This window comes from Gopherus flavomarginatus, chromosome 4 (assembly GCF_025201925.1).
Source record: "Gopherus flavomarginatus isolate rGopFla2 chromosome 4, rGopFla2.mat.asm, whole genome shotgun sequence".
In the NCBI taxonomy this organism is placed as follows: domain Eukaryota; kingdom Metazoa; phylum Chordata; order Testudines; family Testudinidae; genus Gopherus; species Gopherus flavomarginatus.
The window spans coordinates 181,098,777-181,123,031 of record NC_066620.1 but is presented as its reverse complement, the minus strand read 5'-3'; the positions used below and the strand labels follow the sequence as shown (position 1 = coordinate 181,123,031).

The window sequence follows — 24,255 nt, the reverse complement described above, 5'->3', positions numbered from 1 at the left end:
CTTTTTTTGGTAGGTATGTAGCTGGGGTTATTTATTTTGTTTTTTAAATTAATGACCACTACATTGCCACAATCTCTCTCACACAATGATGCTACATTGTCTGAGGTGGTAATATAACGTCAAATTCTGATTCTAAAAGTAGGACAAAATAAATTTTATTGCTATTAGACAACTGGCTTTGTTTTGCTTTGAAGCCCTTTATTTCAATTTCAGATTCTTAATTTTTGGTAGAGATTCTTTAGCCAATGTGCAACCCCAAGACCTCCCCCCAGAACACCTCATCATAGGTAACCTAGGCCTTATCCATAGCATAGCTAATTCACGTGTTTATTCTGCCCTGCAGTAACTGTGTATTACTTTGGCTGCATGCTCTCCCTCTGTACCCTAGAATGTAAACAAAGCAGTCAAAAATGAAGACTAGAATATAGTCTTCATTTATTAACTAAATAAATGATACACAGTATGTTTTATTCTTTCTGTGCTGTGTTATTCATTATATATGTATATGCTTTGTTCACTTCTGGTAAATTATTGGGTTGACTTGACAGTAGCAGTGACACAGAAAGACGAGGAAGAAAAAACCCCTAAACCTTTAATATATTTAAGGACTTGTGTAATGCCCTGGTGGGGAAAATTTCTTCCTCACCCTCAGCAGAAATAGCTTGCCAGATGCAGACAGGGAAACTATTCAGGCACAATGTACAGCACTGGAAAAAAGGAGGTGCAAGATAAAAAGATATGGAAGAGTGGGGGGGGGGGAAATGTGAGTAGAAATGTAGCTGTGATAAGATTAAAAAAAAACAAAACCCTTATGGGTGAGGACAAGGAGTTTGAATATGAACTGGTAGACAGGAAGCCATTCAGGGAGTTCAAAGCAGGGGATGAGGTGCTCAGCACTGTGGGAGATGATTATTTTTGCAGAGAATTTGGGGCATGCTGGCTGAGAGAGAAGTGAGCGGTCTAAGGCCAGATATGAAAGTTACAATAATCAAGGAGATAATGGTCAGGACATGGAGAATAGTTTTAGCAGTGAGGAAGGGACAGATTTTGGAACTATTAAGATGGAACAAGTGGCAAGATTTAGTGAAAGTTTGAATATGGGGGAATAGGTAGAGAAGGAGAGAGAAGTAAAATGTAATACCAAGACGACAAGCTTGGGGGACTTCTTAAGGATCTTCCTCTCTAGATTCCCTAGAATACACACATTGTCCCTCACCAGTTCATATAAAATGTAGCTGCTGCTATTATCTTCCTTGTTTGAAGAGCTGATCATGTCACTCCCCTCTTTGAATCTCTCCAGTGGCTCCTCATCTGCTCTTCTCTACTTATACTCGCTTGTCAAATTTTGTGTCACCCTCCGTTGACATTGCTGTCTTTTTCCACATGTCTGTCAATCTCTCAAACAATCACTTCCATGGCTTTCTTTACACAACCTTCTATACATTACTTGAATGCTCTGAACTTGTTTGCAAGGCCCATATCCCGCCCACTTTTAAGTCTCACATGAAAATCCACTTCTTCTAGGCTGCCTGTAGTGAATCTTATTGATATATAATAAAATCCTTTTTGTTATTCCCCTTCTCTCTGTCTGTGTGTCGGCTGTCCATCCCAACACCGTGAACTCGCTGGGGCAGGGATCATCTTTTCCTGAGTATATGGAAAGTGCACACCTCACTGTAATTGCTACTGCAAACAAATAGTAACTGTAGAATTGTGTTCCCCAAAACTATCTATCCTAGTAAAGTATATCCACAAGTCACTAATAACTGTTTATTCATCCCTTATAAAGTTCTAATAGGCTATACGTTATAACAGTTTACAGAATTTATAGTTAGTTAAGTGATACATTACTCTGTCCTAAATTACACTTTTAACTAGTGCAGTGTTTGCAAAGTTCCTGTTATTAGACACAGTTGGAGTTTAGTGAGAGTGTTACATATTTTTGGGTGATATTTAGTGTTTTGTCTCCTCATGGGTTTGTGTTCATTAGGCTGCTCTATTACTACTTGAAATAAATTTCTCTCTCCCCCTCTGTTAATGTCACATCCTATTTTTGCATTAAAAAATCATATAACAGAGTGCTGATGTGCAGGTGCAGTAAACATGTCTTACTGACATAGCCCATTTAAGCCCCAGGTATTGTTCAAAGTTGGAGTCTCCAGAGAGGGTACATGATGGAATCGGATCAGCTGAGTACTTGGCATAATGGTCCTGGCTCAGCCTGGAGAAAATGATAGTTGAAGTAAGACCTGGAGTGAAGTTTTACCATGGGGCCGTGAGAGGTCTAGGCAATAGGCAGGAAAAGCTACCCCGGGGGAAGGATTGTGTCTTCCCTTCACCTCTCTTCCCAGTGTGCTGAAGTTTGGAAATGCCTCTAGTGGCTGGGATCAAGTGTTTTTGAGTTGCCTTGTGTTGAATCTAGTATTGCCAACCTCAGGAGATCAAAAATCATGAGTCAGGTCCCCCCAAAATCACAAGATTGGCCCCACAAATCATCAGATATTAACCTCATGAAACAATGGTTTTTAGTCTGTCTCTTGACTTTTTATCTCCCCTCTACTCTTCTGGCTATGTGTTGTGTGATAATTTCAGATTGAGAAGTCAACCTCTAATGCACACAAAATGCATGCTTCTGCCTTCCTTCAACACATGCTTGCTACTTCCACGCCCATGACCAAATGACACCAGTCACTCCATTTCATCTTCATTTGTCTAATCCAGTCTAGTCCGGTTTGCTTGACTAAAGCCCTCTAAGCACACACAAGACCCTTTCTTTTTTGGATGACAGCAAAATTTCTTCCTTCTGAAAAGAGGAGGAGGAATCCTCATATTGCTTAAACTTTTTAATTGAAATAACATCACCTCCCTCATTTAACAACTGTAGGTTGCAATAAGATAAAAAAAAGATCTCTTAATAAAGTAAAAAGGGAAACATCTCTTCATCTAACACAGAGAAGCTGCTTAATGAAGGAAACAGAATACAAATTCAATTAATTATGTCCAAAACCTGACTTCATGGGACATACTGGGTTTCTTTGGTGTAAGTGACAGGAGACTTTTGATCCTCTGATTTTTGGAGTGCACCAGTGCTAATGTTTTATAGAACACTGAAACATCAATGTTAACGTGAAAAGTTTATTTTGTTCCCTTCTTAAATATATAATTTAGACAGAATATGTACCAACTTCTAGAACATCGAAATTGAGATGAGTTCAAAGTTTGTGTATATCCTGGGGATACTTAGCAGTTGCTCAGATTCATCCAGCAACTTGTTTGTTTTCATCCTCTTGGGGAGGAATACAAGGCACATAGACACAACTTAGTATTCTGTATGCATTGATTCTGGGTAGTACTAGCGTGGATATCAATGCAACATATCTAGCATCCATGTCCCATACAGGGAAAAATTATTTATTTTTGCTATCTTAATGCCGTTATACAAAGATACTGAGTTGTATTTATTTTTGAATATTTTAAAAGCTGGCAGATTATTGCAGAGACACTGTATAATTTTTCTCCTTTTTGTTACCTGAATTTGGTGAAGGAGAAATAGATTTCCATTAAAATCTAACAGTTTGGTCCAGTGCTAAATTTGTAATGATAGAGGTGCCAGGGCTAAAGCAATTTTTCTTTTTTACTTTCATAACTGACGCAGCAAGCCCAGAGATGCTGGGGCTATGAACTGCCAAGCCCTGACACAAATTAAGCACTGGTTTGGTTCAGTGTTCAAACCGAATATTTTAAAGAAAACAGGATGCTGCAAGCAACCTCAGTGTTCTTTGGGATATCCAGTTAATCAAACTAACACTCGCATCCATTGAGAGCCTGTCAGGAAATGAGGGCAAAGGAACCTCCAAAAGGGCACGGTAGCACCCAGAGGCCAAAGGCCCTCCAACTATCAGTGTCAGGGCAGAGAGGGCCCCCGAGTCTTCTGTGCCTTTCTGGTGGCCTGGGGAATGGATTCTCAAGCAGGAAGCATTTTGAGTGTGTACATGTTTTTGTTTTGTTTTTCTAATATGTAGTAGAAAAACTGTCTTCATGTGTCGACTTAATTCTTCTTTTCCACCTTAATGTAGCTCTTGTTTGTGTACTAATATTACTGATTGTTTCTTGTTTCAGCTATTTGTACAAGAATGAAATCCAGTCAATTGACAGGCAAGCATTTAAAGGACTTGCCTCTCTAGAACAACTGTAAGTGCCTTTTCTCTTCTGTGCTATCATCTACGTGGTTGCCTTTCAGAGGAAAAGTGCACGTCTTGATTAGTATTTTCTTCCTGCATGCTTTGCATGTCTGCACTGGAATGAGATGTTAGTCAAACGTTCTTATAATCATTTGCATGTGAAAAAAAATTGATCGGTGTCAAATTCTTCATTTCTATGTTTGTCTTTTATTTGTGATTTATATTCCAAGTGTCCTAGTGCACTGTGTAGTAGATTTGGAGAAGAAGCATGATCACAAACAAATACTGAAAACAGTGTGCATCAATTAGAGATTCAAGGTCTGATTCTGCTTTCACCTACATAGGTTTTACAATGCTGCAACTCCTATGACTGCACTGGAGTTGCTCTTGTTTTACACTGGTGTAAATGAAAGTTTGAATCAAGCCCTGAAATTTATTTCAGTACTTTTATCTTTAATTAAAAAAAACCCTTTAATTATTAATACACATGTGGCTGTTCATTGCCGTATATTGGGGGAGGTATCCTCATTGTCTGTAATGTGGAAAGTGTTTCAGTTAGCTTTCTGCTGGCAACATTGTGTAAGCTATTGTTCTCTTACTGAGTTTCAAGTGAAGAAGAATTTAATTTGAAAATGAATGGAAAATAGCCTGTACTAGTATGATTAAAAAGAAATGTATTGTTTCAGCTATGTGTTTGGTTATTCACAGTTTACTTAATTAGAAAACAGTTCACCATTACACAGTAATTCAAGTAGTACTTGGACTGGTAGAAACAGCGATAACTAAATAGATAATATTGCAGATCTGTCTGCGAAGTCTGGAAGTCTTAAAGTTCCATTAATTTTGCAGAGGATTTTTGCTTTGTAGGGTGAATTTCATTGTCTGTCGTTGAATTCCTATAAAAGAGAATGTCCTTTCCTGCAGGGCAATAGGAGTTTTGAGTTTCCAGACTATATTCGTATATTTATATTTGTGCTATACATACTGTCTCTGCATTTTTATCCATCATATGAAGTTTTATATGCAAGAAAAGTACACTTTGGAAAATACACAGAAAATCCATATACACATATTTTAGAGGGCACTTGGGTGCCTTTTAGGGGAACAGGTTCTATTTAGGTACTAAGTGTGAAACACACATGATAACTGTCATTTGTCTCCTTAAAGCCTTTCTCTTCCTCCCTCTCTAGCACTGGTTACTGCAGCTTACTGACAGCAACTGGTAGGGCTTACTTGCATGCTAATAGCAAATCTTATTTTCTTCATAGTACATTAATTATTTAGGTGTGCCTGTTAAATTACTAACTTCTGTAAAATAATAAGCTTTCATCTTAGGGTACGTCTACAGTCTGAAATTAATTCAAACTTATTCTATTTGAATTTTTGGAAGCCATTTTATACATTCGGTGTTGTGTGTCCCCACTAAAGCTATCCCACAATTCCTGCCACCCATTGGAATTGTAGGTTAAGCTGCCAGTGCATGATGAGGCAAAAACATTCTTGCAGGTGTTTCTGGGTGTGTGCCATCACTCACTCCTCCCTCCGTGAAAGCTACAGCAGACGCCATACTGCCAGCAGACGGAGCAATATGGTGCACCGCCTGTCTCCTGGTACTCTGAATCCACCTCGTATGTCCTCTCGTCTTTCTATCTACTCTTTTATCTAACTATTTCCTGGCTTTTTTTGGCTACCGTGAACCGAGAAGCACAGCTTCCGCTGCAAACTCTGCTCTCCCGCTCTTGCATTGCTAGGTAATTTTTCCATGTTGTCTGTCCTGGGCTCTCATGCAAGCTATAGAAGGCAACAATTCCCCACCGTTTTTCAGCCATTGTGAACTGAGCCGCACAGCTTCTGCCGCTTTTTCCATGTTGTTGATCCTGGGCTCCCATGAAAGCTACAGACAATAATTCCCTGCCTTTTTTTGGCCATCGTGACCTGAGCTGCACAGCTTCCGCCACAAGCTTTGCTCACGCTTCTGCTGCAAATACTGCTCTCCCACTCTTGCAGCGCTAGCGAGCTTCTCGACTCTGTGAAAGCTACAGAAGACAACCATTTACCGCCTTTTATCGGCCATCTTGAACCAAATAGGCCTCCTCATTTCGCGCCCTTTTCCCAGGATTACCCGTGCAGACGCCATAGTGCGGCAATCATGGAGCCCGCTCAGATCTCCTTTGCAGTTTTGACTATTGTAAATACCTTGCACATTGCAGTATGTGCAGTATCTTCAAAACCGGGCGAGGAATCGATGACAGTGTGATTACTATATTGATGAGGACGTGGACACAGACGTTCCTAGAAGCATGGCATGTGGCGATTGGGTGATCATGGTGGCATTGGGCCAGGTTTATGCTGATTCTGGGCCTAGGAAACAAGTGCAGACTGGTGGGACCACATAGTGTTGCAGGTCTGGGATGATTCCCAGTGGGTGCGAAACTTTTGTGTGCGTAGGGCCACTTTCATGGAACTTTGTGACTTGATGTCTGCTACCCTGGAGCACAAAGACACCAAAATGAGAGCGGCCCTCACTGTTGAGAAGCGAGTGGCCATAGCACTGTGAAAGCTTGCAACACCCAACAGCTACTGGTCAGTCGGGAATCAGTTTGGAGTGGGCAAATCTACTGTAGGGGCTGCTGTGCTGCAAGTAGCCAACACAGTCATTGACCGGCTGCTGTCAAGGGTTGTGACTTTGGGGAATGTGCAGACCATTGTAGATGGCTTTAATGTGCTGGGGTGCCCTAACTGCAGCGGGGCCATAGATGGAACGCATATCCCTATTTTGGCCCCGGCACTCCGGGGGGACCGGTACATAAACTGCAAGGGGTACTTTTCCATGGTGCTGCAAGCATTGGTGGATCACAAGGAACGTTTCACCGACATCAACATGGGATGGCCGGGAAAGGTGCATGACGCTCGCATCTTCAGGAACTCTGGTCTGTTTGAACAGCAGCAGGAAGGGACTTACTTCCCAGACCAGAAAATTACTGTTGTGGATGTTGAAATGCCTATAGTTATCCTTGGGGACCCAGCCTACCCCTTAATGCCGTGGCTCATGAAGCCATACACAGGCACCCTGGACGGTAGTAAGGAGCAGTTCAACTATAGGCTAAGCAAGTGCAGAATGGGGTGGTAGAATGTGCTTTTGGACGTTTGAAAGTGGGGCAGTTTACTAACTCGGTTAGATCTCAGCACAACCAATATTCCAATTCTAATTGCTGCTTGTTGTGTGCTCCACAATCTCTGTGAGAGTAAGGGGGAGACGTTTATGGCGGAGTGGGAGGTTGAGGCAACTCTCCTGGCGGCCAATTTCAAGCAGCCAGACAACAGGGCGATTAGAAGAGCGCAGGAGGGCGCGATGTGCATCAGAGAAGGGTACGGTGTGACAGTTTTGTTTGTTTCTCTTGAAGTTACCTGCCCCCTATATATATATGAAAGGAAATAAAGTCAGAATTGTTTAAAAACTGTTCTTTATTATTTGTTGCACAACACATTGAGAGAAATCCGAAGGTAGACCACGGTGGGATGCGGGAATTGGGTTAGGTGGGTGGAGGAGGAGGTAAGGACAAGTCCAGAAACCAAATCAAAAGTTTGCATATGCCAGCTTTCTTCCGCTTGAGCGATCTCCTGGTGTTGAGTGTGTGGGTCTCCGTAGCCTCCCCGCTCGTGTTCTTGGGCGTCTGGGTGAGGAAGCAATGGAACTTGGGGAGGAGGAAGGGCGGTTATACAGGGGCTGCGGTGGCTCTCTATGGTCTTGCTTCCTTTCCCACATTAGATCCACAATACAGCAGAGCATGTGAGTTTGCTCCCCCATGAGCTTGACCATAGTGTCCTGCTTGCTCTCATCGCGCACGTCCCTCCTCTCTTCATGTTCCTGTAATGCTTTATGGGACTCCACAAATTGTTTGCCTCCATGCATTCAGCTGGGCCCTATCAGTGCGGGAGGACTGCATGAGCTTGGCAAACATGTCATCTCGAGTTTGTTTTTCCCTCCTAATCTGGACCAGACTCTGGGACGGAGTAGATAGGGTCCGCGTTGAAACATTTGCACCTGCGGGAGGAGAAAAAGAGAGGATAGTACTTTAAAAGATACATTTCAGAGAACAAAGTGGACACTTTGATGTGGGCAAGCCATCACATAGCCGGGCAACAGAATTCAGCTTGCAGGCAGCCTAGGGGCATGCAGGGTTCTGCTTCTTCTACATTCAACTAAATGCTTTCAAACTGCTGGGTCCCCTTTCCCATAGCAAGCAATGCCTGGTGGGTTTGCCATATAAAAGGAGGGCCCGTGGGCTCTCTGGGATGATCACTTCTCACAACACCCTCCTTTCCCCCTGCACCCACCCTGTGGCTCCGATGAGGCTCTGAGCAGGGATGAGCCCTTTAAACATGAACAGCCCAGTGCGGCTGGGTTTCCTCCTTTCCCCCCACCGCTTGGCTCTCACTCACCAGAAGTACTTTGTCCAGGGTCATGGTCTGGGAGCCCACCTTAGGAGTGGGTGGAGGCTATTGGCTCCAGCATTAAGAATAGTTCCTGGCTTGGGAGGGGAATTGAATTTCCCACTTGCCACCTGTGCACTGTCCTCCTCCTCCTCTTCATCCTCAAATGACTCTGCCTCCTCGCTCCTCTGCATCTCCCCCTTTGCAGGTGTCCACAGACAGTGGTGGGATAGTGGTGGCGTCATCCCCCATAATTGCATGCAGCTCACGGTAGAAGCGGAATGTATGGGGCTGTGACCTAGAGCACCCATTCGCCTCCCTGGCTTTTTGATACGCTTGCCTGAGCTCCTTGATTTTTGTACGACACTGTTGTGTGTCCCTGGAGTAGCCCTTCTCCGTCATGGCCTTGGAGACTTTAGCGTACGTATTTGCGTTCCTTTTTTTGTAACATAGTTCTGCCATAACAGACTCATCTCCCCAACATGCGATGATATCCAGTACCTCCCGTTCGGACCATGCTGGAGCTTGTCTGCGAATCCGGGACGGCGTGATCTCCTGTGATGGTGGACTCTGCATGGTCGCCTGTGATGGTGGACTGTGCGGATGGTGACCAAACAGGAAGTGAAATTCAAAAGTTTCCATGGCTTTTCCTGCCCATCTAGCTAGTGCATCAGAGTTGAGAGTGTTGTCCAGAGTAGTCACAAGGGAGCATTTTGGGATAGCTCCCAGAAGCCAATAACGTCAAATTGCGTACACAATATCTTTAACCCGGGATTGCGATCTCAATTTAAGCGCTATTCCACTTGCCAAGGTGGAGTACAGAAATCAGATTAAAGAGCCTTTTAAATTAAAAAAAAAATGGTTTGGTCATGTGGACGGAATCATTTTTCTTTTTTGAATTAGCTTGGCTCATTCCAAAATAACAGACTAGTGTAGACCAGGCCTTATTCACGGGTGTGATATGCTGTAGGTAGCAAAAGACAGGTTTTCCCATGCAGTGCCTTTCTAGTGATCTGCATTATGATTGGGAGATCTAACTCGCTGTGGGGGTAAATGACACATTCTTTATGTTCCTCTAGTTTAGATCTCAGTTGTGCACAGACTCTCTGGTTTGAGAATTGTCATGTAGTATTAATTTAATTTAAGAAATGACTTGAGACCGTCAGTCTTATTACTTATAAACTTCATTTCCCTGTGGGATTCAAAAGACTTAGAACTTAGATTTTGACAGTTTCAGTTTTAGTTTTAAAAGTGTGGAGTGACATCTGATGTCCTGCTTCACTTGGATTATGTTTGTTACCCCAAGCACTGAATATAACTTAGTTGCTCTTTTGAACAGTCTCCCCGTTATGGAAACAATATCATTCTATTAAATGTATATGCTAATATTAATATAGCACTTTTTATTTGTATATATGAAAAGGAAGGGCAAGTATCATTATCCTCAATTTACAGGTTACACAGCAGGTCAGTGGCAGAGCTTGGAAATAAAATCGAAGTTGTCTGATAGTCTAGTGCCTTATCCACAACACTATGCTACTTCACTATATTCCAGGCAATACAGGCTTCTTATTTTCTTTAGTTATTAACAAATTTCCTTCCTAGGTTTATTGACTAAACCAAATTTTGTACTCCAGTACACAGTGCAACTCCTTCTGAAGTCCTGAGAATTGCATGTACATATCAAAATGAAAAAAATGGTTCATAATATTTGTTTGGCGTTCACACAGAATGAAACAGTAAGGTTTTGTATGTGTATATTTTATTGTTACTCTATTCAATTAATATGTATATATGTATACATTTCAATTTAATAGAATAACAGAAAGTTTTGTTTGTGTCTTACCTGAGTTTCCTTAAGTTATGATGTTGAGAGAGAAACCGCATATGCAGACAACAGTATAGTTAGCCCCCCATCATTGTCCACAGGCAGGATTCCACTTTTCCCATAGGCTGTGTGGCATCATCCTCACCTAATGACTCATTAGAAACCTCCTACCCACCCTCCGAATTTAGCAACTGGAGTAGCATCTCTGGACTAGATTCTGATCTTCTTTGTACCAGCGTAAATTTAGAATAACTCCAATAAAGTCAGCAGGATCGTGCATGCTCATTACCACTGAAAAATCAAGTCAAATTTATTTGGAAACCTGAATATTAAGTCAGTCATAGCAATTTGGAAGTGCCATAGATACCTAGTTTGATGGATGGCAGATATTATTTTAGCCCTGGTCACAGAAGCTGACCCCTTAATAAAATGAAATTTCTAAATACTTGTATGTATTATGTCCTGTGGTTTCTTCTCCACAGTTTTCCTCCCAAGTAACTGACATATTATAAAGAGAATTGCTGTAGTACCTTTCACACAAGAAGAATAAAACCTTTTCTGTGAAATCCTTCTAAGAAGAGAATCCTTCTTCTCCAAAATGCTAATTTAATTATTGAAGTTTTAGCTATTTAATTTTAGTGGAATATTAATTATATATATGATTTTCACATTAACATACTTCTTGTTATAACTTTATCTGTTCTAATATAAGAGCTATGCATTCAAATGAACATGTTCTTTGTTAACTGAGTCAGTAATAGTGTGCAATCTTACATACTATGCTACAGTTTCTGAAACTAATATTTATCATGATTTTTTCTATTCAGTCTTCTGTGGTTTTGAAATGTTGGTATAAAAAGATGACAACTTCTTTGGAACAAAGACTGCCTCTTTATTGTGTGTTTGAACAGCATCTAGCACAATGGGAACTTGATCCTTGATTGGGGCCTCTATGACTTGGGTACCTAGATGCTACAGTAATATAAATAATAATAGTAATAATAATAAATAATATGCACTAGCACAATACCTACATTAAATAGTAATAGTAAAAAGGGAACATTTTGCAAAACAAATGCAGGAATTATTTTGATCAGTTTTGAATAAAACTTTTCACAGTGGCCTGAATGTAATATTATTTGCTGACACTTAAACATTCAGTACATAGTTGGTATTCACTTTATGGATTTAAACACTTTTCCCCTACAGATCTGGAGGTATTATTATACAAGAACAATTGACAGATTTTGAACTATATTACAGACTATAAATTTTAACTCGGTCCCTATTCTAGAGTGCTTGCACCATATAGCTGTTCATTGTAGCCGATGATGATACCATGACATGACGTTTTCTCATGTCTGTGATGCATGAATGCCTGTGCACTTTTTTTAAGTGAGAAGACTGTTGCCCAGAGGCAGGGTTGCAACAACTGGGAACTTCATTAGTTGCACTGGATAGTGATTGACATCTTTGTGCCTTGTCAGGCTTACATATTCCACACAATGTTTCTGCAATGCCTTTCCAGCAGTTGAAGCAAAAGTTCTCTGCCTTGTCCACCAAAGCAGAATTACTATGTGAGGGATAGACATTTTCCATCACTGTGCTTGTTTCCATATGGCAACTCTCAACTTGGGTTAACCCACCTGTCAAAGAGGTGTCTCATAGTGCGGCTGCTGTTGCATACTGGGAGCTACCTTGACCTACAGGTTAGAGCTGGATACAAAATGGGGACCAATGAAAGCGAACCACTCGAGGGTGTGACTTCTCTGAGTTTCAGAGGTACTGCCTCTCTTTGTACATGCCATACTCCCCAGTGCTGCACCAGGGACATGCAGGAGAAATTTTATTTTCAGTGGCCTTTATTTGAATGTTTATTCTGTAAAAATAGGTGGGAAGAGAGCACATGCATGTCTGATGCTGAGGAAAAACTAGTTCAGGAACTGATGCATTAACACAACCGTTCAGAAACTAGTATCTGTGAGAATCTGATCTTTGTATTTGTGTGGTCATTAAAAACCTGATGAATAAGCAGAGCTGTATAAGATTCTGGTGAATAAGTGCTGTGAAGCAAGTTAAAAAGTTAATGCCACCTGGAGGGTAGCACCTCTGACTTCTTTTTCTTTTTCTTTTCCCCTTGTGACTGGAGAGCAGTTAATGAGTCACTTCACCTTGAATGGTCACTTGAAATATGTGAGAGACAACGTGAGATAACATCTTTTACTGGACCAACTTCTGTTGGTGAGAGAGAGACCCCCATCTCACCAAGCTCATCGTCAGAAGGAAGCTTCCCACAGACTAAGGCTATGTCTACACTGTGCACCTTACAGTGGCACAGCTGTGCCGGCACAGCAGTGCTGCTATAAGGTACACAGTGTAGCTGCTCTTTCTCGGCAGGGGTATTTTTTTTCACACCCTGACGGACAAAAAATTTTACTGCTGAAAGTGTAGTGTAGACATAGTCTAATACTCACCAATTCAAAGCAGGGTCTGGTGTGATCCTGCCAGAGCAACACTGCTAGAATGATCAACACACCCACAGCACACCTTTCAAGATCCATGTGTCGTATACTTGCCCCTCACAAGATGTGTTATAGCTCATCCAGTGCACTAACTGCCCCAATAGCAACAATGTGGGTAAAACCAGACAATCACTATGCTCTGGAATCAACTCTCACAGGAAAATGATATAAGACAAAAATACCATATCATCTGTGGGTCAACACTTTTCAGAAAGTATCAGAGGGGTAGCCGTGTTAGTCTGGATCTGTAAAAGCAGCAAAGTATTCACCCACAAAAGCTCATGCTCTAATACGTCTGTTAGTCTATAAGGTGCCACAGGACTCTTTGCTGCTTTTATTTTTCAGAAAGAAAGCATGATTGATCTATCCTTATTCTCAAAAGAAACCACAATACCTTCTAAAAATGGGTCTGCGAGCATAAATTAATAACTTTGCTAGATACTACAAATCATGGACTGAATAGATACACTGTGTTTATGGCTTATTACAATGATTTATAATCCACTTAATCTGCCTGCTCAGCTTTTGTTTGTATGTTTTTTTCGTTTTTTCCTTCCCCTCACCATTCCTGGAGTATTATTAATGGGCCACTTCACCTCTAACAGTCCCTTGAAATACGTGTTAACTACTTATACTAAACAATCTGTTCCATCTTGTATTTAGCTGTGACACTGAGGCTATGTCCACACTAGCACTTTTGTTGGTCACCCCCCGACCAACATAAATTTCACTGACAAAAGTGCTGGTGTGGGCAGCACTATGTCTGCGGGAGACGCTTTCCTGCTGATATAGCCACTGCCACTTGTTGGGGTTGGTTTAATTATACTGGTAGGAGAGCTCTCTCCTGCTGGCACAGAGTGGCTACACAGGAGATCTCACTGTGGCACAGCTGTAGTGGGACAGCCGTGCCTCAGTACAGCTGTGCCACTGTGAGGTCCATAGTGTAGACCTAGCCTGAGTACATTTTCCAGATCTGAAGAAGAGCTCTGTTGTAATCTTGAAAGCTTGTCTCACTCACCGACCAAAGTTGGTCCAATAAAAGATACTACCTTACTCACTATGTCTCTCTAATATCCTGGGACCAACATGCCAACAACAGTACTGTAAGCAACATTTCTAAGATAAACAGTATAAGATATTTCCTCAATATTGTTCACTTTTGGGCAATGATTTATTAGTGTGGAATGTCTGTTCAATGTGTGTATATATAAATGAATTGATTTTTAAAATCATCTTTCGTATCTCAACTTGAAAAACAACATTAAAGGTCAACATCCAAGTGTCTTATCCACTCTATGGCTTCTGATTATATGGAGTTAATCAGGGTTGTCCCTCTGGAGAAGGATCTTAGAAGGCAATAATTCACTAGACGTTCCATGGTTTGGATGACTTCTCCACATTCACATATCAGGCTCTACTACATTTTCCATTTGTATAATAGGTAATTGCAACATCTGGATCAGATTTGCCCTGATCCATATGTTACATGAAGTGAAGCCAGGTGGGTGATCTGCAGGATTGGATTCATAATCAGTCCTTGATTCTTGACTCTGCTATTGTTCCACAGCGTCTGCTTTTTTGGTGATAGTGCTGATGTTTTAAGAGCTTTGGCTGCTAACCAGAAAGGGTCCCTGGACTTAAGGAAGCATTCTGGGTTGTTTTGGAGATCTTCATATAGGGGCGTGTTTGGATGGGTTATTGTGCAGTCATATTCACGTACTGTTGCTGTTTGTCTTTGGAGGGATGGTAGTAAGATATGCATAAGGAGAAGGAGTCATTCTGTCAGTTTTGAGTTCAGCACTCACTTGACAGTTCTCACAGCAGTGTTCAATTACACGTTGACAAGTTTCATGTGTACACTAACTGATCACAATGGCATGAAATATTCATCAGCTTAGAAGATGAGGGTCAAGGTGGTTGTCTGCAAGGTGTGAGCATCTGTTGCCCAATTGGTCCCAGTTAGTTTGTGGATTATATTGTTCCTAACCTTTATGATGGCAGTGGTCTTCATCGGATGTTGGCAAGATGTGAGGTTACAATCCAGAATTATTCCAAGATATTTCAGGAAATCCTTGTGCCTGAGTTTGGTGTCACAGAAGGTGACATTCAGGTGTTTCTTTGCATGTTGATTGATCAGGTGGAACACGGAGACAACCGTTTTTGAGGGTTTGCTTGTAGTCACCGTAATCAGTAATACACTTATAGCGTGGTCAGATCTTCTGCAAGGGTGCATTCCACTTGGGTGAAAGTACTCATCTGAATGGCGAGTGTGAGATCATCTGTGTATCCAAATTTCAGTGACTAGGTCAATAGTACATTGTTGATACAAATATTAAAGAGCAATGGTGCCAAGACGGATCTATATGTGAGCCTGTTCATTAAACAACAAGCTGGTCTGTTGTATTAGATGTATGCAAAACTTGTGGTTGGTGAATTTTAAAATACTTAAACAAGGAGGTTTATATGAGTTGTTGGTACAGACAAAAGTGAATAAGACATAAGTAACAGAGCGCAGGACATAGAGCGAGGAACTCTAGAGTTCTAGTCCTGGTCCTAGTTTTGGACTTGAATTTGTGACCTTAGCTTGTATTGGAGCTAATCAAACTATTAGTTGCAAATAATTTCTTCTTCTTTAGATTTGGCCCCTTCTCTAATCATGTGAAACAAATCAGGATTTATATTTTGTCATTATTCAAAATTAGTTCAAATAACTTCACAAATATATTTGAGTTTATGGCTAGTTACTGAATTACTCATTATCAAGTAGTCAGAGTATTACCGTAGTTTAGCTGCTGCCCTAAGTCATATGGCATGGTTTCTGATTGTATGACCTAACGTCTATAAACCGCTAGAGTGCGTGAAGAAACTGAGATGTTAAATCTCTTAGGAAAAGGATGGAGAGCACTTTAGGGAGAGATGCACTGGAGACAAAAAGGGGAAAGGATTTCTTTGACACTGAAAGTCTACCCTATCTTCTGTACAAGAAATAGCTGTATATATTGATGGTATGAACCTTTATGCATATGAATTTATGTTGGCTAGGTACATTGGCTCCAGGTGTAAAACAATTCTGAGTTGCTCCATGATTTAGCGAAGAGAAGGTCATGAGCCAGGTTTATTGGCTGTCTAGTAGATTTGACATTAAAATTTCACTTGTCACATTCACCTAGACTTATTGCTTTGGCTGTTTCTCTTGTCTCCCTACTGGAACCACTTACTGGCATACACTTTCTCCTTGATGATAGTGCTGAGGCTGATATGCCTCTTTCCCTGTCAGCAGCCCATCAACATTGGATTGTTGGGCACTTGTCTGGTTGCTAAACCATGTATGTGGCCCTGTCCTCTGAAAGGAGTAGCTTTATGGGACAGTGGTTTCTGAGATTATCCCCACGGGGTTTTTTCTCATCTCTCTCCCCACTTGAGTTCCAATATCAGGCCATGTGGCAGGCACCTTGCTCTTTGGTCTGGACCTGGAACATGGTCAGAGTATTTCCAAGCAAGAGAGTTTCTGCTCTTTAAGTGTCTTCCATGTTCTCATGCTGCACGCTTCTCAAGCAGCTGAGTTGGTTTTTTGGCGTTTTTTTTTTTGTTTTTAGCTTAGTGTTTTTTTTAAATTACTGTTTTTTCCATATTTTCATTCCTGACAGATTTGTTAATATTCACTAATATGCATAAAACCACTATGAACCTAACCTTGCAGCCCTTGATCATGAATAGCCTGTTACCATTAGTGGAACTACTCATGTGAGTAAGGATTGCAGATTCAGACCTTCCGTAAGTGCCAAGTATTTTTTTAATATCCGAGGCTTTTGTACTCCAGAAGGAACCTTAATAACCAATATATATACACCAAATAGTGGGCATCTTTTTCTGTTTAGTGTTGCAGTTAGATGTCTATTCGTACACCAGACAGTAATAATTATTGGGTAGACTTTTTGGGGAAAGATCTGTCCAGTTGGTGATACAGCCCACCTGCACTGATTTTGTGTTTATGAATTTCTTTGAGAATAGTATCCTTCTGGTTAGAGAACAGGAGTCTTAAATTTTTTTTTTTTGAGAGGGAATAGGAGGAGGTTAGAATTGCCATAGCTTTTACGTTTTACTGATAGGGCAGTGGTATTACAGGCAAAAGACTTCTCTTGAGACAGCATCTTTGAAAGGTTTCAGTCATTCTCACGGTATTCAAAAGGCGAGATACCAAAAAAAAATATGTTGGAATGTCCATTGAAGGTTGCAAATCTTTACTAATAAAGTTACAACTTTTTCCTACGGAAAATTCTTTCATACTCATTTTTTTCAACCACACAAAATAAATCAAGTGACTTCATGTGGTGGTCTGGGTGGTAGGATTCACTAGGAAAATGATAGTTGCAGGAGAGAGGGTCAGAAAATGTAAAACCAAGATTTCTCAAAAAGCCCTGGTTCTACTGTAAATAAAACAAGTTTTATTACATATTAATTGATTGATCCAAAATTTGTAGGAAAGATTCTATAAGATTTCTAATATTGATAATAGCTATCTGGGTTTTTAGCAAAAAAATGTTTTTTGGATCTATGATCTGATGTTTTTTGCAAATACTGTAATCTATCGTTTCTTACCAGTCCTATGATACATGTGGGTTAACTGATTGTCCCATGAGTTTTTGTAAATACTTAATTTTGACAGAAGATTGTTTGAAATATGATTAGTTGATCCAAATATATTGTTATTTTTACCAATATAATAGCAACTTTTAAAACCTTCCTATTGTGTAAGGCCTCTTTCTTTCATGGAGAAGTGTAGGATCCAAAAGACATGAAAAGACAATTATGCCACTACATCATTAATCTGTAATCATTTACAGATGTGCTCGGCAGCATGAGAAGGCCTTTACATACCAAGTTTCTAGCTGCACAGTACCACTTCCGTTAAATAAATTATTCCAGTGATGTTTTGTTATCTACAGGTATCTGCACTTTAATCACATAGAAACATTGGAACCTGAATCCTTTACGCATCTTCCAAAACTTGAAAGACTGTAAGTTTTACTTTTGTTTGGAAATTTTGGTAAGCTGTAGTAGTCAGTAGCTTCTTTATCTGACCCAGATCAATAGCTTTTATTTTGTACTGAAACTTTCATGATGTAAGAGACTGAGGAGCGAAGTGCTGAGCACCTTCTGACAAGTGTGGTGCACCCTTATCTCCCAGTGACTTCTGGTCAGGCCCTAGTTGGGGAAATGGTTTAATAACACTGTTTTGTGTACAATTTGCAATCTCAAAATGAGTTCAAAACAATTGTGATTGATGATTGTCTATCAGAAAATAGATTGTATGAAACATGACATAGGAGGATTAAATTTGTGTAAAAATGGTTCATTTGATTACTCCCCCCCCCCCCCCCCCGCTGTCTGTCATGTAGTTTTGTCTCCAGAGTAGACTAAAAATGTTTCTTTCTTGGGTGGAGGAGGAATTCCAGAAGAATGTATATGGAATGAAAACATTTCAAAATCTGAACTCATGCATGAACTCCTCTGTATTTTTAACAGATTTTTGCATAATAACAGAATAGCTCATTTAGTTCCTGGGACATTTAGTCATTTGGAATCTATGAAGAGATTGTAAGTAAATTAAATTTACATACTGAAATAATTGAAATAGTCTAAGTATACTTATGTCTCATCTTATAGTGTCCACCTCCTTTGACAGTTTGTTCCACTGCCTAATTGTTCTTACCATTAAAGAATCTAGTCTAAACTTTTCCTTCCATGGTCTTTATCCTTCAGTCTTTTGTGACTGTGACTAAACCCCTTCCTTGCTGTATTATCTTGAATTTATTTATAGACTGTGGCCTTGTCTGCAATGAGTCTTTTATATTGTAGACTAAATAAACTCAGCTTCTACAGTCTTTCCTCCTAATTCTGTTTTAAATTCCTTTGATCTTCTTGTATAACGTTTGTTGCCCATTGTATTTTCTCTAGGTTGCTTTTTCTAGATCCTTCGTAAACTGTAGAGACTAGATGTAAAATTATCTAAAGTGCTTTAGTACTTTCGGAACCGAAGGACATGGCTACACTCAAAACTCCAAAGCGCTGCCGTGAGAGCAATCCTGCAGCAGCGCTTTGAAGTGGGAGTGTGGTTGCAGTGCCAGACCCGAGGGCACTGGGCTGGGGCACTGTTTACACTGGCGCTTTACAGTGCTGTAACTTGCTGCACTCAGAGGGGTGTAAAGCGCCAGTGTAACCATAGCCCAAGTGACATTTTTCTAAAGTGATGCAGGCACTTTGGTCCAAGTTCACAAAGGGACGTGGTCATTGCAATACTTAACTTTCAGGTGCTAGCTACTCTGTGGAATCCTCAGACCCTGAGTTAGTTGCCCAGGCTGCCTATACAATGAATGAGGAGAGGTGGAAACCTAAGAATGGGCTCCACAAAAACCAGCACGCTCGGCGGGAAGTCACCTAAGTTAGCCAATAGCAGATGCCATAGAGATCATTGTGTCCTAAGCCCTGGACCTCTCCGAGCATTATGCACCTAAGACTGGAGGCCTCCGGAGGGAGACTTCTGTCTCCCCTTGGAAGTCACAATTGGGAACCCTCTCCTAGAATCAGGTGCCTCAGACGTTCCCCTCGAGAATGGAGGTGGCACATGCATAACTCTATTCAAAAAGGCCCAGAGAAGAAGGCAGCGGCCTCCCTTATGACCGTTAGTCCAGTGGTTAAGGCACTCACCCAGAATATGGGAGACCTGCAATTCAATTCCTCCCTCTGCCTGAACATGGGTGTCCCACCTCTCAGATGATTGCCATTAGCTATTGGACTATGGGATATTCTGACATGGGTCTCTCTCAGCCTCACCTGTTGAAGCTGTTCCATTCTATATAAATAAATAATTATGCATTGGGCCAGAGAACGAGTGAGAGTGACTCCATAGTCCAATAGTTAGGCACTCACCTGAGAGGTGAGAAACTCATGTTCAAATCTTTTCTCATTAGGTAGATAGAGGAGTTGAATCAGGATTTCCCCCATCCTGGGGGAGTTTCCTAAAAACTGGTCTAAAGGTTGAAAAGGGAGTTCTCCTCCTCTGAGCGATTTTGTGTAGAGTTAGGTGTCCTCGGAGAACAACTACCAAATTGGGGTCTGCAGGTAGGATAAGTGAGGGAACCACTATTGAATGATGAGGATAAAAAGTATCGAATAGCCTGTGACAGAGAGCACCGTCTATCCTGTACAGTGAGTGAGTAGTGGTCGGGGGGAGGGGCGGGGGAAGAAATAGTATGTGATGATGTTATTAAAAACTATGTCATAATGCATGTGCACAAGGGGACCTAGATGGCTTTCTTTTAATATAGGTTTTTGTATGTAAGAATAAATAGACAGGGAGTATTGCCAAATCATATAAAATCTACTGAATTGTTCCAGCTGATAAGGAAGATTAATATATGATCCTCATTTTACATAGGCGTCTGGATTCAAATGCTCTGCATTGTGACTGTGAAATCCTATGGCTGGCAGACTTGTTGAAGACATATGCAGAATCTGGTAATGCTCAAGCAGCAGCTACTTGTGAGTATCCAAGGAGGATCCAGGGGCGATCAGTGGCCACAATAACACCAGAAGAACTTAACTGTGGTGAGTTTTCCACTTAATGTTCAGGGAAAAAAAACAACTCCAAAACCACCTATGTTTTTCATGTGATTTTTTTCCCCATTGTTTTGGCCAGTGATGCTAATAGCTACTTTCTGGCCATCTCTAAATCTCTCTTCTCCATATCCCTTCCCCATAGTCTATCTGCTGCTTTTTGATACAGCTGATCACTCACTTGACTCATTCTCTACTCTCGTCTTCTTTGACCACACTGTTCTGCTTTTCCTCTTGTATCTCCACTTGCTCACTTTTTAATATTATCTGTTCTTCTCTCCTTCTGTCTCCCATCTGTTTTCACATGGTTTGAAGATCCCTCTCGGGCTTTGGTGTGAGACAGGCATCCAGAATGAGGTGTTGTGCCCACTCCCAGAGGGAGAAACTTAGGCAGCTAGGGAACTTTTTCTGACTAAATTTAGGCACTGAGTAAGTTTAGGCACCTACAGGGTTAGATGTCAGCCAAGCAAGGGTTTTGTGGGTCACAGTGGCACCTAAATCTGGGGTTTAGGTTCCCTTTGTGGGTAATGGACCACAGTAAACATACAGGATGATAACCTTAGGTAGTTAAGATGCCAGAAATCCAACAATAAATATGTCTATATAAGGGACGTGCAGACATGAAATAATTGAACACTTACTGAAGATAAAATCAGAAAGTATACTGGAGAGAATACTTTGTACTTTTGTATTATAAGCAATGGAATACAAAAAGCTGGCTTCTGAGTTTGCCTTCTTTGCATTCAAAACCCTTGTTGACCCCAAAAGGAGACCTGAGCATAAAAAGAATGAAAGCTGGAGTCTTTAGTGGTCAATTTTGAAGTTTAATATTATTTTGTATACTGCACTGCTCCTCAGACAATGGAAAGAGGGAAGGAAATGGGATCCTTAAGGAATTGTTCCTGATTCCTCTGAAGTCAGTGTTGAATCTCTCATAGATGTCAGTGAGAGTAAGATTAGGTCACTTGATTTCTATCACTCAGGTCTGAAAAGCTTAGTTAACAACTCGCGAACCCCTCTCATTAAATTGTGAACCCCTGAACCAGTGAACCCCTGCCTAAAAAGGAATATTTCCAGGGATTTAAGTTTAAATTTCCTCACTTTGATGGATGTGCTTGCTTTGCTTTGCATAGCTCTTGGAAGTCCAGAACCACTGGAGAAAGATAGTCTCAGATCTGGTTTGGCATCAGGTCTGTTTCTGTATTTGGTTTTCAGATGTGCATATGAGGAAAACGTTTTCTCTCATAAGTACATTGTTGAAAATGGTAACAAAACTGTAGTAGCTTTTTCTGCCAGAAGGGAGTACTCGTTTCTTAAACTCAGCCAAAAGTTGATCAGTGACAAATTTCTGAAACTCTTTTTCTGTTCGTAATCACAGGAGATCTCAATCAATTTCTCATTTTCCTCAGTGTTCAATATCTGTGTTGAGAAAGTGGTATCATCAAAAGGGTTGCGAATCCATTATTGCCTGACATAGCTGGAAAGTATTCCCTGAAAGTTGTGGAAAGTCCTTTTAGGTGTGCAGTTATATTGGTTTTAATGCACTGATCCAACTGAAGTTTATGTTCTGCCAGGAAGTCATGAAGATTACTGAAACACTCAGTTTGATTGTTTTCCAAACAACTTTCCCAGAACTGCAACTTCTTTATCGTGGATTCAGCTCACTCTTGCACATTGAAAACTGTTATACTGAGGCCTTGAAGAGATAAATTTAGGTCATTAATTCTTGAGAAAATATCTGCAAAATAAACTAGGCTCTGGAGCCAGACATTATTTTCCATGCAGCTGCCTAGGTGGAAAAGGTGGCTATTGAAAAAAACTAGGATTTCTGTTCTAAGCTCAAATAAGTGCACAAGGATTTTGCCCTGTGAGAGCCATCTAACTTTGGTGTGGGTCAACAGACAATTGTGTATACTACCCATTTCTTCACAAAGTAGGTGAAATATTCTGCAATTTGTTGGCCGTGATTTTATGAAATTCACCGTTTTCACTGCATTATCCAGCACTTCCTTCAGTCCCTCAGGCATGTGTTTTGTTGTCTATGGATACTGCAAGGAGTCCAAGAGACTTTTGATGCAACCTTTTTTGTTCGAGCTACAAATCCAGTATACTTCCCCGTCATTGGTGTGGCCCCATCAGTGCAAATGCCTAGGCATTGAGACCAATCTATTTCCTTTTCTTGAACATTTGCATTAGTCATGTTGAAGATATCTTCTCCAGTTGTACATTCTTCCTGTGGTCAGCAAAATAACAAGCTTTCTTCAACCATACACCTTCATTCACATAATGTACAAACAGTAGCAAAATAGCTAGATTAGCTACATCAGTTGATTCATCCAACTGTATAGCATAATATGGACTATTTTTCACTCTATGTACAATTGTAGTCTCTGCATTATTTGACATGTCATTTATTCTTCGTGACACCATACTATTGGACAAAGGTACCATGTCAATCCTTTTTGCAGCCTTTTCTCCCGGCATGTAATGAACTGCGTCTTTTATAAATGGACCAATGACGCTCTCTGCCATGGTATGGGCTTCTGATGCTTTTGCTACACAGTAGCTCACGCGGTATGACGCTTCTAGTGCATTTTCATTTTCAGTAATTGCTTTGGATATAAAACTGGTAAAGTCACTTTTCCTCAGCTAATTTTCGCTTGAAAAGATCAACAGGATGCCTGGTTTCTAGATGGCACTGAAATAGAGAAGGTTTGAGGCTGCTGTTTGCTAGAACATCACCACAAGTTACACACAGTGGTTTCAGACGTTCTTGATCACCAATGCATGTAAAGGCATATTTTATATAATCATTGTCATATTTTATTTTATTTTAAGTGACTTTCTAGGACCATCATGATCATTAGACTTAGATTTTCCACAATGTGGACTTGAGGAAACACTAGCTGATTCTTCCGTCTTTACACTTTCCTTTTTCAGCCATCTATACATTGAACTTGTGCACAAACGTTCTAATAAAAATAACAAATAGAGAATGCTAGCAACCAACAAACTAGAAAATGAGTCACTCGTGTCTCGCAAAACAGCACTCCAGAGATAATGACTTAGTATCGAATTACTGAGGCACCTTAATGCTGCTACACTGGCTACAACGTGGTTCCTGCTGGTTTGGCGTACAAACACCTTTTCTTCCGCCACCAAGGCTGTCACTAGGGGGGTGCCCATGAGGGACAAATTAGCCTGGGCCACCCTCCACATACAGCATGGTCCCTGCTCACTCTGCCCTTCATGTCCCCCAACTTCCCCTGTCTGCCAAGAACAGGGGTCCGAGCTGCCACCTACCCACCTGGGGTCCCAGCTGCCCCCCTGCCCACCATGGGGCTCAGGCCGCTGGCTCCGTGATGAGGTCTGGGCTGCTGGCCCCAACTGCCCAGCCCTACGTTTCATGGGGCTTAGGCTGCTGACCCCATGCTGACAGTTGGGGCTCTGGCTGCTGACCCCCCCACTGATGGGGGCAGGGCTCGGGCTACTACCTCCAACTGCCCAGCTCTACTCTCCATGGGGCTCGGGCTGCCAGCCCCGCACTGACTGCTGGAGTTCGGGCTCCCACTCACTGGGGCACAGCTGCGCGCTCTGCAGAGCTCAGGCTGCCAGCCCCAACTGCCATGGGCTCTGGCTGCCGACCCCCCTGCTGATGGGGGCAGCTGTGCGA

General features: G+C 41.3%; 2 protein-coding genes across 3 annotated transcripts in view; both read left to right on the top strand.

The window, feature by feature from the left end:
* Positions 1-14,730, top strand: part of MYT1L (myelin transcription factor 1 like) — a 525,010-nt gene extending 510,280 nt beyond the window's left edge. Inside the window, exon 25 of the transcript XR_007774015.1 lies at positions 14,720-14,730. The gene's annotated coding sequence lies outside the window, so the exon portion shown is untranslated. The remainder of the gene's footprint in view (positions 1-14,719) is intronic.
* The window catches only part of PXDN (peroxidasin), a 156,287-nt gene that overhangs the window by 52,441 nt on the left and 79,591 nt on the right, over positions 1-24,255 (top strand). Inside the window, exons 4-7 of one of the 2 annotated variants that reach the window (XM_050950607.1) lie at positions 4,120-4,191; positions 17,912-17,983; positions 18,492-18,563; positions 20,404-20,573. In XM_050950607.1, the coding sequence (XP_050806564.1) occupies positions 4,120-4,191; positions 17,912-17,983; positions 18,492-18,563; positions 20,404-20,573 (386 nt within the window). The remainder of the gene's footprint in view (positions 1-4,119; positions 4,192-17,911; positions 17,984-18,491; positions 18,564-20,403; positions 20,574-24,255) is intronic. The other variant, XM_050950608.1, reaches the window with a different exon arrangement.